The sequence below is a fragment of the Eublepharis macularius genome, chromosome 18, assembly GCF_028583425.1.
Source record: "Eublepharis macularius isolate TG4126 chromosome 18, MPM_Emac_v1.0, whole genome shotgun sequence".
Classification (NCBI taxonomy): domain Eukaryota; kingdom Metazoa; phylum Chordata; class Lepidosauria; order Squamata; family Eublepharidae; genus Eublepharis; species Eublepharis macularius.
In genome coordinates this window covers 4,579,780-4,594,531 of record NC_072807.1, presented here as the reverse complement: position 1 = coordinate 4,594,531, position 14,752 = coordinate 4,579,780, and the positions used below count along the sequence as shown (strand labels likewise).

General features: G+C 46.3%; 1 protein-coding gene across 1 annotated transcript in view; it reads right to left on the bottom strand.

Moving 5' to 3' along the window:
• Nucleotides 1–5,037: 5,037 nt before the first annotated feature.
• The window catches only part of CASR (calcium sensing receptor), a 49,123-nt gene continuing 39,408 nt past the window's right edge, over nucleotides 5,038–14,752 (bottom strand). Inside the window, exons 4-6 of the mRNA XM_055002828.1 lie at nucleotides 13,599–13,829; nucleotides 10,137–10,260; nucleotides 5,038–6,956 (exon numbers count right to left, since the gene is read on the bottom strand). Of these exons, the coding sequence (XP_054858803.1) occupies nucleotides 5,521–6,956; nucleotides 10,137–10,260; nucleotides 13,599–13,829 (1,791 nt within the window). The 3' untranslated portion in view covers nucleotides 5,038–5,520. The remainder of the gene's footprint in view (nucleotides 6,957–10,136; nucleotides 10,261–13,598; nucleotides 13,830–14,752) is intronic.

Genomic DNA, 14,752 nt, shown 5'->3' with positions numbered 1-14,752 from the left:
ACAAAGAGAAAGCAGGTCACTGGGTTGAAATTGCACCCCCTCTGCATTATCCTCCTGCAATGTGTTTCGTGTGGCCTGGCTTTTCAGAAGTATGTGGGGGGGGGGAATGCTCTTCCTGTCCTGACCTCATTCAGTGCAAGAGTTAATGCACTTTAGGGGGGGAGCTAAACTGATGCTATGGCTCAAGGGGCCCTGGACTTTGACATACAAAAGCAAAGCCTTTTCCCTAGAGGCTTTTCTACTACTGTGAGAGTTTGGAGCTTTGGAGTGGATGAAACAGGTTGTACACTTGAGGGTGGTCACCTCTTTTTTTTTTGTATGTCATATGTACACATTTATATGTAAGGTGACGTTTCTGAACACAAATACTCCACAACAGAGAAAGTCCGTGACAACTTTATTATGGAGACATCAGGAGAACAGAGCGGCTGCTAAGATTACACCAACGTAATGCTACACTTGACCTTATAATGGTAAGCTAGTCTGCTTATATACATTTACCATACATCGTTAAAGGCAGGCAGATGCTTATTTGCAACGTCAAATCAAAGGACCCCCCCAATACTTCCTGGCGCACACACCCTGAACTCTCACGGCTGAGAATCTGGAAAGAGCAGAAGATGCTGGCCTTGCCCGCAAGTTCAGCTATTCTTTTTGAATGAGGGGATGCTGACAAAGCAGGCTTATGCCGTTAGGCAAAGGGGAAGTTGAAGCTTTGGAAAGGAGTTAATCAAATGCACCATCCAATCTCCACTACATCTTTCTCAGTGGACTCCAAAGGGGTCAATAAACTAAGGACACACACACACATACACACACACAAATGCTCTTGGTGGATGTACAAGCTGAGTGAATCTAGGTGCATTCCGCACGTGGTGAAGCAGTCCTGTAACTGAGAGCCAAGCTACAAGTGATGCCTGACACAGGCTGGACACCTGTCAGCTTCCCTCAAGTTTTGATGGGAACTGTAGGCATCCTGGTCTTGCAGCTGTAATGGAGAGCCAATTTGTAAAAACAGGACGCCTACATTTCCCTTCAAAACTTGAGGGAAGCTGACAAGCGTCCAACCTGTGTAAGATGTCACTTGTAGCTTGGCTCTTAGACAACTCACATTCGCTCCAGAATGGGCAGACACACGCACAAAAAGGTTGGGCACATGGCAAAAAGACTACGTGACCACTTCTCTCTGTCTGGAATCATTCCACTCACTTCCTACCACATTGTCACCTCTCAACTAGGGTTGCCAGGTTTCCCAACCCCCTGGGAGGGAGGCTGGAGGCTCGGCACCTGCCTTTCGGCATCCCTCTTGTGCACACATGCAGCATGCATGCTCCTGGCCTGCATGGTGATAACAATAACATTCGATTTATATACCGCCTTTCAGGACAACTTCATGCCCACTCAGAGCGATTTACAAAGTATGTCATTATTATCCCCACAACAAAACACCCTGTGAGGTGGGTGGGGGTGAGAGAGCTCCTAGAAGCTGTGATTGACCCAAGGCCACCCAGCTGGCTTCAACTGGAGGAGTGGGGAATCAAACCTGGTTCTCCAGATTAGAGTCCCATGCTCTTAACCACTACACCAAACTTCCAGGAAGTGACATCATCATGCAGGCCATGTGCCACCCTGGGAGCGGTCCGTGGTGGTGGTGGGGGAAATCCGGCTTGATTCGGGCCTAAATCAGGCTGCTGTAGTGCGTGGGAGTGTATCCCAGAAGGTGTGTTCCTCCTCGTGCCAGCCAGGTAAGCAGGGGTGAGGGTAGAGGATGGGAGTGGGGGATCCCCCACCCCCAGCAAGGGACTGGCAGCCCTCTTCTCAACTCTTCTAATGCAGGCAGGCAGAATGAGCCTATTCATGGCAGCACATGTGCTCTCTGGAATTACAGGGTGAGGGTCCCGATTAAGCCGTGCAGGAGAATTACTGGGTTGCAGCTTTCTTGCATTCGAAGAAAGGCTTTCTTAGAGTTCAGTGCAAGCAACAGAAGGCCAGAAACAAGATTTGGGTCCAGTAGCATCTTAAAGACTAACTAGACTGCTACTCTTAGGTCAGCAATGGAATGTCCTGGAAGGTTAAGATGTTCTCCCTCTAGTTGCTGACCTAAGAGTAGCAGAGAAAATTCAAAGGAAAATTATGCAAGATTGCTGAAATAGAGTTTATTTGCAAATTTGGAACAATGGATTCCCCTCAGGCTTGAATCGGGACATGGGATTTTTCTCACAGATGCTAATTTTCTGCACTTTGTACCCCTGCTCTATCAAGCTAATTACAGCTAGCTTCCTGACACTCTAATTTGCAATACCCCTCCCACTCTCTGCTTGGATTATAAAGACTCCTATTTTTTCCCACTCCTTGTATCCGATGACTCTTGAAAGCTTTGACTCTCGAAAGCTCCTATCCCGGAAATCTCGTTGGTCTTTAAGGTGCTACTGGACCCAAATCTTGCTCTTCTATTGCAGACCAACACGGCTGCCCACCTGAATCAAGAGAGGCTGGCAGTCCTTCAAATGGAGACCGTTAGAGCTGGAGCCAACGTGGCTGCCATTTTCCAGAGCAAACAACTGAATGCAAACAACTGAAATACCATTTAAAATAAAAATCTCACTAATATTCTCAATGGATCAAGTATCTTCTCTTCCCCAGGGGATGTGTAATACTGCAAGTTGTCAGTGCCCTTCCAGCATTAATCTATTTCTAACATCAAACTTAAAACTGATCCATCTGCTGAAAATGGAGAATTGGGACAAGAATTAAAAGTAGGAGTCGCTGGTTCGATCTCATGACTTCCTTTCGCCTCAATATGAGGCACCGGCTCTCAGTGTCCTGGGCAGGAGAGTCCACTGCGTCAGGATAATTAAATGGAGGGGCTAAGGACATCGTCTACTTCTGATGATTCCGTCAGCACATGACAGATTCTGCACATCACTTGCCTTTTTCTACTTGAGATGTTGCAAGTCAGCAGGATCAGGTAATTCTTCCCTGCTCCATACCTGAACGAAGAACTAGGTGGGTCGGTGCACTTTCTCTTGGAGAGAGGGAAATTGATGCTTCCTTGTTAAAAGCACCACAAATGATATTCCTAAAATTAATCCAACTCTCTCTCCTCTCCTCTCTTTCCTCAAAAGTCAGACGAGTCTGGTCATTGTCATAGACTACTAGTCAGCTGTTGGCGTAAATGCAAGTTCATGCCAAACAGCAAATCGTGGGTTTAGAAAAACTGTAGAAGTTCTGGCTTGAGCAATTCAGGTCCATTGGGGGTTCATATCATGAAAGCATGTTCTGCACATGCAGAGGGATATCCCAATGGCAGCCACAACCACTGGTGGCCACCATGACCTGCTTGACCCCATTGCAGGCTGGGTGGGCGAAATAATTTAGTGAGTGGAGAGGCAAAACCCCGCCCTCCCATCCATGCGTACAACGCAACTGACCTTAGCACAGCCTCATATACCTCATTAGAGGGATGTAGAAGCATGCAAGTTCTCTTGGCTTCTCTCAGCAGATATTCAACACCTGCCTTTTTCTTCCTCTCTTTCTGCACAGCGTTTTCTACACTGGTAATGACTTGATGACTTGACGCGGGGAGTAGAGATTGCTGCACAGGATGATGTTGCAGGCATAGCTATTTTGCCAGTGCCCTCACTGGTCAGAATTCCCTGGTTTTAGCCCATTCTAACATTACTCGTGGACTTCTGTTTTCAATTCCTCTTTCTCTTGGGAAAGCCCAGAGATCTCAGCTTCCACAACGTGGAGGTGCATTTTGGAGATCCATCAATCACAGCAGTTACTGCCCATGAGATCCACGACCAACTCAACCAATTCATGGGAACTGAAATGGGCAGCACACAACATTAGCCACACCTGCTATTTACCAATCACTTCCTCCCTAAAATACCAAAGAATTTCAAACTCTACATTCCAAATGTTCTGTCTGTCCAGCCATATTAAAGGTACGATACACATTCTTTGAGAAATTGGCTACACTTAGACAGCCAGTGTAGTATAGTGGGAATCTCAGACTAGGATCTGGGAGACCCAGGTTCGAATCCCCACTTTGCCATGGATGCTTGCCTGGGCTAGTCACACACTTTCAGCTTAACCTACCTCGCAGGGCAGGTTGGATAAAATGGAGGAGAATGATGTAAACCGCTTTGATTCTTCATTGGGAACGAAGGCCACATATAAATGAAGTAAATAAATAAAATTTGCTTATGTGCCCAGGGTATTGGTAGCTTTCAGTGACAGAGAAGAACTTACTTATTTATTAATTAAAATGTTGAAATCTTGCCTTTTCCCATGGCTCAAGGCAACTTCCCAGGTTGTCTTCTCCAAAATGTTATTGAATGCACAGGAACATGGCAGATTTTTTTACTTGCTGAAGACATTTTCTTTTTTGTCAGTTTGGTGAAATGTTAGCCATTTCTGGCACAAAAGCCACAATAGCAAAGTTACTATCAACTGAAATCTCAGGCATACCTAATAGAGTGCAACTTGCCCTTTTCTTATGCCCACAAAGGGAACCAGCAGGGCTTTTTTTCAGCCGGAACGCGGTGGAACGGAGTTCCGGAACCTCTTGAAAATGGTCACATGGCCGGTGGCCCCGCCCCCTGATCTCCAGACGGAGGGGAGTTGAGATTGCCCTCCGCGCTGCTGAGTGGTGCAGAGGGCCATCTCAACTCCCCTCTGTCTGGAGATCAGGGGGCGGGGCCACCAGCCATGTGACCATTTTCTCCAAGGGCAACTCACTGAGTTCCACCACCTCTTTTCCCAGAAAAAAAGCCCCGGGGACCAGTAAGGCCCCATCAGTTGATAGCAATCTATGGTCAAAAAGGGGTTCTTTGTCGTATGGATATTACTCTCGAGATGGTAGTGTAATCTTCTTAATTCCTCCAATCAGAGGCATAAGGAACAGTGAGAGCTAGCCTCACTTTTCACATATATACATGGAGCAATCGCTATCATTTTAAATACTTTACAAGTTCAGGCCATTGACTGTACAAGCGCTATTTATTGTGCATGTTTCCATGGGGACTGGAATATCAGCTTCCCACAAGTCCAACCACACATCTTCTTTTTGTGGTACGTTTTTTTCCCTTACTGTAATGTGGATAAGCAGTTTTTCATTTCAAGGGAAAACTATTATACATCACAAAGAAAAGGGGTATGATACATTAACGTAAGAGCAGAGCATGTTTATCGGAACCACTCAGGTACATTCATTCACCAGGAAGCTGGTGGTCTGGACACGTATCATGCGATGGCGATAGCACACTTCTATTAAAGCCCAGCTGGAAAAGTCCAAAGATGCTCTTCTCCTTCCATTTTTCAATGACCATCACAGAGTTTTACTAGAAGGATTACGAGACCGATGCCTCTGGCAGTCTTTTCCCATCAGCATTCCTCCGGAGGCAACTTTACCCTGCTGATTCTAAGAAGCGGTAGGCCGTGTCACAGATGTCCCCAGTTCTTCCCCTACTCAGTAGAAAAGCAGGGGGGACAGACAGATGCCTCTTTCTCCGATTACGAATGAACAGCATTCTCTATGATGGAGTCACAATCTACAAAATCCCGCAAGTATGTTGCTGACAAAGGAGGCGGCTCTTCTTCTAAGTTTTGTGCTTCTTGCGGAGTTTCTCCTGCGACTGACTCCTGCGTGTTGGTGTCAGGACTGGAGAGGCTTTGGGCATTGGGCTCAATGACTAGTGGGTCACTGGACCGCAGAGGAAGTAGAGCCTTGTGCCGCCTAAGGCTGTCGTCACTATTCTGGGCTTCCAAGGAGTTCCTGTGTTTCGCGTTTCGGCCGGCCACTGCGTTCTTCTGGTGCTCCTCAAAGCTCAGTGACAAGGTGACAGTCCCACCACCAAAACTCACTTTTTGCTTGCACCCATGTGGCTGTTCTGCAGGAGTGGCAAGAGAAAAGGGCTCTTCGTGGTTGCTTTTGCTGCTGATGGATGAGGAGGGGGTGGAGCCTGTGGAGCCGCCCAGACTATTGGACCTCTTGCGTGACACGTTGCTGCGTCTCAAGGTGGCTCTGGCTGCCACCTTGAAGGCATGGGCAGCGGTACTGCAACGCACCTCCTCAATGGTGTTACGGGAGGGCTTGAAGAGGATGATGTAGACCTTGTTGAAGAAGATGCAAGCCAGCAGCCCAAAGCTGGCAGCGAGGATCGCAATCACCTCCACAGCAGACACAAACTTGCCATAAGTGCTGGCATAGGCTGGGATAAAAGATATCCAGACAATGAAGAAAATCAGCATGCTGAAGGTGATGAATTTGGCCTCGTTGAAGTTCTCAGGCAGCTTGCGGGATTTGAAAGCAAAGAAAAAACAGATGGCAGCCAGGAGACAGGTGTAGCCTATCAGGAAACCCAGAGCCATCAGCGAACCTTCGTTGCAGGTGATAAAGATGATCTCATCCTCCAGCTCATGGTTCCGAAAGCTGGACGGGGGAGCTGTGTAGAGCCAAATGACGCAGATGACGATCTGCACAAATGTACACAGGAAGACCAGGAGAAACTGGAGGTTAAGGCCCCACCACTTGCGATGGAGGCTCGTGGGGATCTTGGCCTCAAAGACCAGGAGGACGCGGTTGGTCTTCACCAGAATACAGGAGATGCAGAGGACAAAGCTGATACCAAAGGCGGGCTGTCGCAAGCGGCAGTTCCAGTCCTGCGGTTCTCCAATGAAAAAAAGGGAACTGGAGAAGCAGCACAGCAAGGAAAAGAGGAGGAGGTAAGAGAGTTCACGGTTTGTGGCCTTGACAATGGGTGTGTTGCGGAATCTGGTGAAGACTCCCAGGACGAACGAGGTCAGGAAAATGCCGAGCACAGCAAAAAGGGTGAGGGCGATCCCAAACGGCTCTGTCCAAGACAAAAACTCTATTTGTTTGGGAGTGCAAAATGTGTGGTTTTCATTGGACCAGAAGTTTTCAGGACACTTCTCACACGCACTGGCATCTGCAAGAAGATAAAACATTCAGTCAAAGAAAGATGGCGGGGGACAAAGTCTGAAGGGCAAGACATCTCTTTCAAAGCCTTCTGCACGCAGCACGTTTGGATCGACTGATCAAAAACTACTGCTTGATGGGTTCGGTCAATATGCGTGTGTGTTATGTGCCATCAAATTGCTTCTGACATACGGCAACCCTATGAATGATCAACTTCCAAAACTTCTATCATTGACAGCCTTGCTCAGGTCTTGCAAACTGAAGGCCAAGCATTAAACACAAAGGGCACAATCTACCAGGATTGCACAAACGGTAGCGCCAGAGCTGGCGCCAACACATGTCAAGGTGGGGCAGCTGCCGGGGCCTGTGGCTTCTGGTGGGGCCCACTGCTGCTGACTCTCTACTCATAAACCTCTCTGATGTCTGCACACACACCCTTTCACCGCTGGTTTGTGAGCGCCTTGCCACTGCTGCTCCCAGCTGCAGATGCTGCCTAGAGCTGCTGGATAATGACGTGTGGGTGGTGCACGAAGCATCAGCGTTCCTGGTGGCCCCGGCAGAGGCACTCCTAGTGGCCCCCGGCACCATTAAGGAAAGGGCATGCAGGCAGGGTGGGCAGCTGTACTGCAAGTGGTGGGAGAGCTTGCAAGAGGGCAAAGGAAGGATGCACAGGCAGGTGGGGGCACGTGGTTGGGAGGGCAAGAGGGGAACCTAGTAGTGGCCTGGGGGGGCTGAGTACTCTCTGCCTGAGGTCCCCCCAGACCTGGAAATGGTCCTGTGAAGTGCTGTTGCACAGCAGCATTTCTATGGGGGTTATGCGAGAGAATAGGCTCAAAATAAATTACAGATTAGATTGACTGGATCACACATTGTGAATTTAGCCTCTTTCATCTCTCTTCAAAAAAAAAAAAAGAGGGGGGGTTGATTTAGTTCATGCTGGAGCGGAACTTGCCCATGCCTGTTGCTGCAGCAACAGTAGGGAAGAGGGGGGGGGGGGGAAATGAGCCTGTGGCATCCTCTCCAGGTAAGACTGGATGGTTTTCCCACTGACTTAGATTCCCATAAATGATTGTTCAGTTCTTTAACAACCTTATAGGTCATTAGTGGAATCAGATCACCTCCGCAATATGACCTGCCTCTATACTATCTTGTGCCAGCCTGTTCATAGAAGGAACAGCATCTTGCCTTTAACCTCTCTCCATATATAAGCAAAGTTTTACTTTCTTATACTCTCCTACCTCTGGAAGATGCATTGCCTGACTCCTCAGAAATCACGTGCAAGGATAGTCCCACAGCCTTTGCAATTCTCCTTCCTCATCTTGGCTCTCCACAAATGTGCTTTCGCCCTGAAGCCTCCTCTGCCACTGACTGGAGACATTCCCTAAGGTTGCCTAGCAACCCCCCAAAAGGTGGCTGAGATCTCACAATGTAGCAATGCAAGATATCGGTCAGTATTTATTTTTCTGTACACTGTGTGACATCATTTCTGCAGTGGGGGGGGGGGAGGCAGACTGAAGCCCCCATTCAAATAGGCTTTAGATGTTTCTTCAAAAGTGGGTGTTCCCTAATTTTCAAATGGTTTCATGATGTAGACGTTTCGTTCTGCACAGTGGAACAAGCGATGTTCACAATTATACAGGTGTTAAGAAAAGCTAGTTGTGCCTTTAAGGCCAGCTGACTTTTATCTCCAGTACAAAGCCTGTGTAGGTTATTGACTTTGCCCTTGTTCCGATCCCTCATTTCAGGGCACAAAGATGGGCTCAGAGCCTCCAATGACTGCGAGATGCTTCCAGTCCCATGTCCAGGTTCCACTACTCCGGACTGTGGTGGGTGGAGGCTCGTGGGATAGGAAGCCCCACACCGAAAACTGGCCTGTCAGAGAGAAGGCAGGGAGAGGCCACAACTCTCCTCTCAGTCATGGCATTTTCCTAACTGCAATTTTTCCCTACATGGAGGAACATTCAATGTGGGCAGCCCCTCCCTGCATTCTAAAACGGCAGTGTTCAGAAACAGGCGGACTGCCTGGCTAAGATATTGATTATCCTAGGACAGATTCTTGCAGAGGTTGTTTTTCCTTGGAGGACAAAACTGAGAATGAACTCCAGTAAAGGAACTCCTGGATGACCAGAATGGTCCAGCCTAGCCCCATCTTGTTGGCTCTCAGAAGCTAGGCAGAGTCAGCCCTGGTTGGTACTTGGATGGGGGACCACCAAGGAAGTCCAGAGTTGCTACACAGAGGCAGGCAATGGCAAACCATATCTGTTCATCTCTTGCCTTGAAAACCCCATAAAGGGTTGCCACGAGTTGGCTGTGGCTTGATGGCACTTCACACACACACAAATATTAAATTCAAACAGAAGGGAGATCTGCAAGGATTCCCTGGGGAGAGAAATCCCATCCACACAGCTGGTCCTCACTTCCCCCCCTTTTGTTTTTATTCCCCTCCACCACGACCAGCCTCAGAATCCCCCATTTTGTCCCCTCTTCCCTAATCAGCAATCTGGCTGATTTTGCTTACCTCCTAACCATTTTAAAAAACTTTTTTTCCGTTTTGTTTTCTCCTTGTGACATCTACATATGCGTGGTAGTTGCTTATTACTTTGGGTGTATGTGTGTTAACCCCATCTCAATTATTTTTTACAGTTTTACACACAACCACCACCACCACCCCGTCCCATCCATACACAGTCCCGTTATGCAGAATGTTTGGTCCACCAGGTTTGGAATTACATAAATGGTATGTTGGAGGGAGTGAACTATGCAGTGTTTTAACTAACAGTCTGAAACATGGACTCATCTCAGAGTCCTCCCTACACAAGACATGATACATGGGGACGCTCAAGTGTAAGGAGACGCTATGTTATCGAGGAAGCGTAGTTTTAAAAGGTTGAGCTGGAGATCGCTCCTCAGAGGGTTTGTTAATTTCATCTTAGCCTCCCCAAAGGCTTTGCCAATTTAACCTCCTTTTGGGGAGGCAAAGATCGCTTTGCAGAGCAATCTCTGGTTCGGTCTTTCGAAACTCCGTTTCCCGGCTAACAAAGCATCTCCCTGCACTTGAGAGTCCCCGTGTTAGATGTCTCGTGTAGAGAGACTCTTAGAACAGATCTCAAACCACAGCTTCTAACTCCAGCGTGGGAAACGTCCCTCAACAAACGGCAGAGCTATTTTCTCTCGCTGCCTTGGAGCGTACCTGTTTCATCGCTGATCTCCCCATCAGTACATTCTACGCATTCAAAGCAACAGGTCGGCTCCCCCTCAATGATACCTTTCCTCGTGCCTGGCTGGCAGTCTCTGCTGCAGTTAGAGAAGGGCACCTGCATGAAGATAAATAACCTAATTGAACTGGGAGGCAGGGCAGGGCTGCCAGCCCCCGACTGGGAAATTCCTGGAGATTCGGTGTTAGGGCCTAGGGAGGGTGGGGCTTGGGGAGGGGAGAGACATTAGCAAGATAGAATGTCATCAATTCCACACCCTACAAAGCAAACATTTTCTCCAGAGAAATGATCTCTGAGGTCTGGAGATGAGTTGTAATTCTGGGAGCTCTCCAGGCCTCACACGAAGGCTCTTACACCTAGGGCCTTTCTATCAGCAGGCCCATTATGTGATGGTGATCCTCTTCCCACTGTGGAGGGAAAGGCATATGCCCCCCCTCCATGAATCATACATTGTTCTGTATGAGGCTAGGGTTGCCAGGTCCAGTTTGGGAAATTCCTGGAGATTTGGAGGGTGGAGCCTGGAGAGGGCAGGGTTTGGGAAGGGGCTTCAGAATGGTATCATGCCACAGAGTCCATCCTCCAAAGCAGCCATTTTCTCCAGGGAAACTGATCTCTGTCACTTGGAGATCAGTTGTAATTCTGGGAGGCCTCCAGTCACCACCTGGAGGCTGGCAACTCTATATGAGGCAAAAAGCCCCATGTGAAGGTCCAACCCAGGAGTGCTAACACCATTTTACAGGAGAATTTAGCTGTTTAAAAACTGCTGCAAGGTCACAGCACAGTGGCATCCTGCAATCTCCACATACCCACACACAACCACACCTTTTCAAGGGCTGAATGGGGGAGGGGGAGAAAATCCCCACCGTGCCGCCGTGCTACTGGCTCCATCGAGATCAAACCCTCATGACAATTTTTAAATGGCTAAATTCTCCTCTAACCTCGTGTCACTGCCCTCAGACTGAACATGTTGCTGCCATAACGTGTAGTTTGGCTCTAGGAAACTTTGCTTCAGAAAATTACTGTATCTTGTACATTTACTGAATAGCCACAAGATGGCGGTACAGTTCAACACTGCAGATTTGAATTGGCGGTCTAAGGTTCTTAGCGCTGTCGCAGAACTTCTGAAATTATGAACGTTTATCAACCATGTACAACAAAATGGATCTTTTTCATAAATCAATAAAGAGCAAAGAGATGATCTCCTGTGCATGTGGCTGCCTTTCCTTTGAAAGAGTTACTGAGACTGGAAGATAGTAAAGAGCCCAGTAGCACCTTTAAGACTAACCAACTTTATTAAGCTTTCGAGAGCCACAGCTCTCTTTGTCAGATGAGACTGGAAGGTAAGAAGAACACAAAGAAACAAAGAGGTCTTAAATGAGCATACTTGGTTCCCTCCATTCATTCCTCTGAGATGCTCTAGAAATAAAATGTACTCTACTTACCTTTTAGAATGTACCTGAAAATGCAATTCAGTTCCTGCGGATGCAGCAACTTTACTTGCTATCAAGATCATTACCTAATCTAGGTACTTTATACTTTAAATACTTCACATTTAAATTATGTTGCTGTCATCAGTGGTGAAAATAAGCCCTTCCTCAAAGCCAAAATAAAAATTGGATGCTCTTCTACAAATAGATAAATGTTGTAACAAAGGGAGGGTATCAAAAATGGGACAATAAAGAAATTACTGAAAAGACCTCAGCTCATTTTGAACAAAAGCTCTCTTCTTCAGAAGAATAATCTAAAAGATGTAAGTGAAGGAAAGATTATAGAACAGATTCACAAGGAGTGACAATCAATTATGCTTCAGATTATATTGTTATACAGGATCACATAATGCTAAAAGCTACTTGGAAAAATCTTTTAGAAGGATGACAACTCTTTTTGATTCAGGTGGGTAGCCGTGTTGGATGAAGAGAGATCTGACTCTTGAAAGTTCATATCCTAGAAATCTAGTTGGTTTTTAAGTTGCTACTGGATCCAAATCTAACTCTTTTTGTCTGTTATATATTCTTATGTGTAGCACCGGAAGAAGAAATTTTGATTTTAAAGGATTTCTTTCAACACCTATATGTTTTTCATGTAATTGTTTTATTTATGTTAGGGGCAACATGTGGTGAATGGTTAACGTGCAAAATAATTGGTCACTGTGCACATTCACCATCCCTTATGGAGATGGTGCTCATCAACTGTCCATGAGGAAGGAATTGTATACACTGCCCAGTCAATATACACATTCTCCAACAGGCCTTGGGAAATGAACATCTGTATATTTTCCAGCAAATATACGTAATGTACAACAGGCCTTGGGAAACGGTATACCTTGGCTGAACAAAAATTTATTTATTTATTTACATTATTTATAGTCCACCTTTCTCACTGAGACTCAAGGCAGATTACACAGTGTAACAACAGTGTGCCCAAATCTACTGGAACTAAACTGCACCTAAGAAATAAACATTTTGATGTTCTTTATTTTGAGGGCTTGAACTAGGGAATTACGCACAAAGCATCCCCTTCCTTATACTTTCCCTCTGTGTAATCCACGTTCCAGTCCTTATAGAACTATATCTAGTCCCATGAGATAGAATATTGATTGGTGATATGCAGGTTGTCAGTTTCCATTCTGGAAAGGCAAGGGAGTGAAATTGACCAGATGTGTGTGAGTGGAAGAATACAAACTTCTAGAATGTTCAATAGAATCATAAAGGTCAGTTAAAGGGCAGGGGCATTGACAGAGCGTGTTGGGGGAGTGAAAAAAGATAACTTGCTGGTGTTCATTTTTTCCTCCTCCTGAGAGAGCTACAGAGCTCCTGCCTGAGTGATAATTTAGGGGAATGCTAAGTTCTTATGAAAATACATATAAATAAAGTTATACAGCGTGGAAGTGAGTCTATGTTACTAGACTTTAATGGGGTCATGGGTACAGTCTAATGGTTGCCTGAGCCACAGGCTTACAAAACATTCATGAGAGCAACAGAAAACGAGCTATCCAGAAAATGGGATTTCCCCCAATACAAACGTATTAGCATTGGAATGCTGGGGAAATGTGGTTTCCCTGCAATATCAGAACCAACTTGAGTCCAGACACTTGGATTTCTCATGTTCTAAAATGGCTTCATGAAAGATACGGAGGGGCTATCTAACAATTCAGTAGTCAATGCATTTTTTTGCTTTAAAAGGCCCCTGCCAGTATATCTTCTTGCTTGCCAAACACAGACACACACCTTGCCGGCTAATATGCTTGTAAAATAGGCTTTCTGGGTAACCGTTAGAAAAGGAGTGTGCATATTTTGTTGCCACAGATCAGGAAAGAAGCAAGTATGGCCCTTGCTGGCTGCTAGCAAATATGCCAGGTTACTGAGGCCAGCCAAAATCTGTGGACCCCTGTGGAAAAATACAGCCGATGTCAATTCAGGGCAACAGGCACCTCTTACCTCCTTGGAGAAGCCACTCCACAGAATCTTGTGTTCGCTGATGAACAGCCTTTCTCCCTTCTTGGCATAAACGTTGTAGTGTCCCACCTCCTCAAATACAATGGAGCCGTCTTCTGGGGACAAGTGCCAATTGATGATGGAGTAATTCCCTATCAGGCCCCCAGACTCATCAAAATCCACTTGCTCTCCCATATTATTCGTGAAGTTCAAGTGCCGCAGATGCTTCAGTACCTACAGAGAAGGACACACAGACGTGCTAAAACCTGCCACAACTGGTATTTGCATCTCCGGCAGGAAGGCTCAAACCTTCCGGTGCCAAAAGGTAAAACCATATAATGCTTGAAGGAAAGTAGCAACATGGGATTTGTTGCTGCTGCTGCTGCTGCAGTGGCCACAGAAATCATTATACTTCCTTTTAAAAACTATCTTCATTCGGAGTAGAGGGCAGACATCTTCTAAGACCCTGGTCTTCAATGGAGTCTTTATCTGAGGTCCAGCCCAGATGATCCACCCTTCTGGGGGACATGTCTGTTTTCACGTGATGTGTCTGATTCCCACATGAATTTGGAGTGTCGGCAGTTTGTGTCACCTGACCAGTTCCATTAATGTTTTCCTCTAATATTTTTGATCAGTTGCAATTAGAACACTGCACTTGCAGGGAAGGAGGCTTTCAGTATCTAACAGTGCAATCCTATGGAGAGTTACTCCAGTCTAAGCTCATTGACTTTAATGGGCTTAGACTGGAGTAACTCGCCATAGGATTGCACTGTTAATCTAAACTGTCTGAAAGAATGGGGACGATCTAGCCATCTGTGTCGATGGTGCTCCTTTCAAAGTACTGGCTTCCCTTAGCAAGTGTGCAATGGCATGTAGAATCAGTAGAGAATTTAAAAAAACAAAACCTTTTACAATAAATGATGCAGATTTACATTTGCAACTATCAACACTCATGGTAAATATCCCTGCCAGGCATCACATCAGGGGGATGAAATAAAAGGGGGATGAAATAATCAGAGGGATGAAATAAAAGAAAGTGCAAAGTGCTCAAAGTGCTCCTACAAATTCCTATGAGCAACTTGTCTTGGTGTACCTGCAACACAAAGGAGAACATTGATTGGTATCAGTGACATTACTATTCTTGTGGCCATTATTAA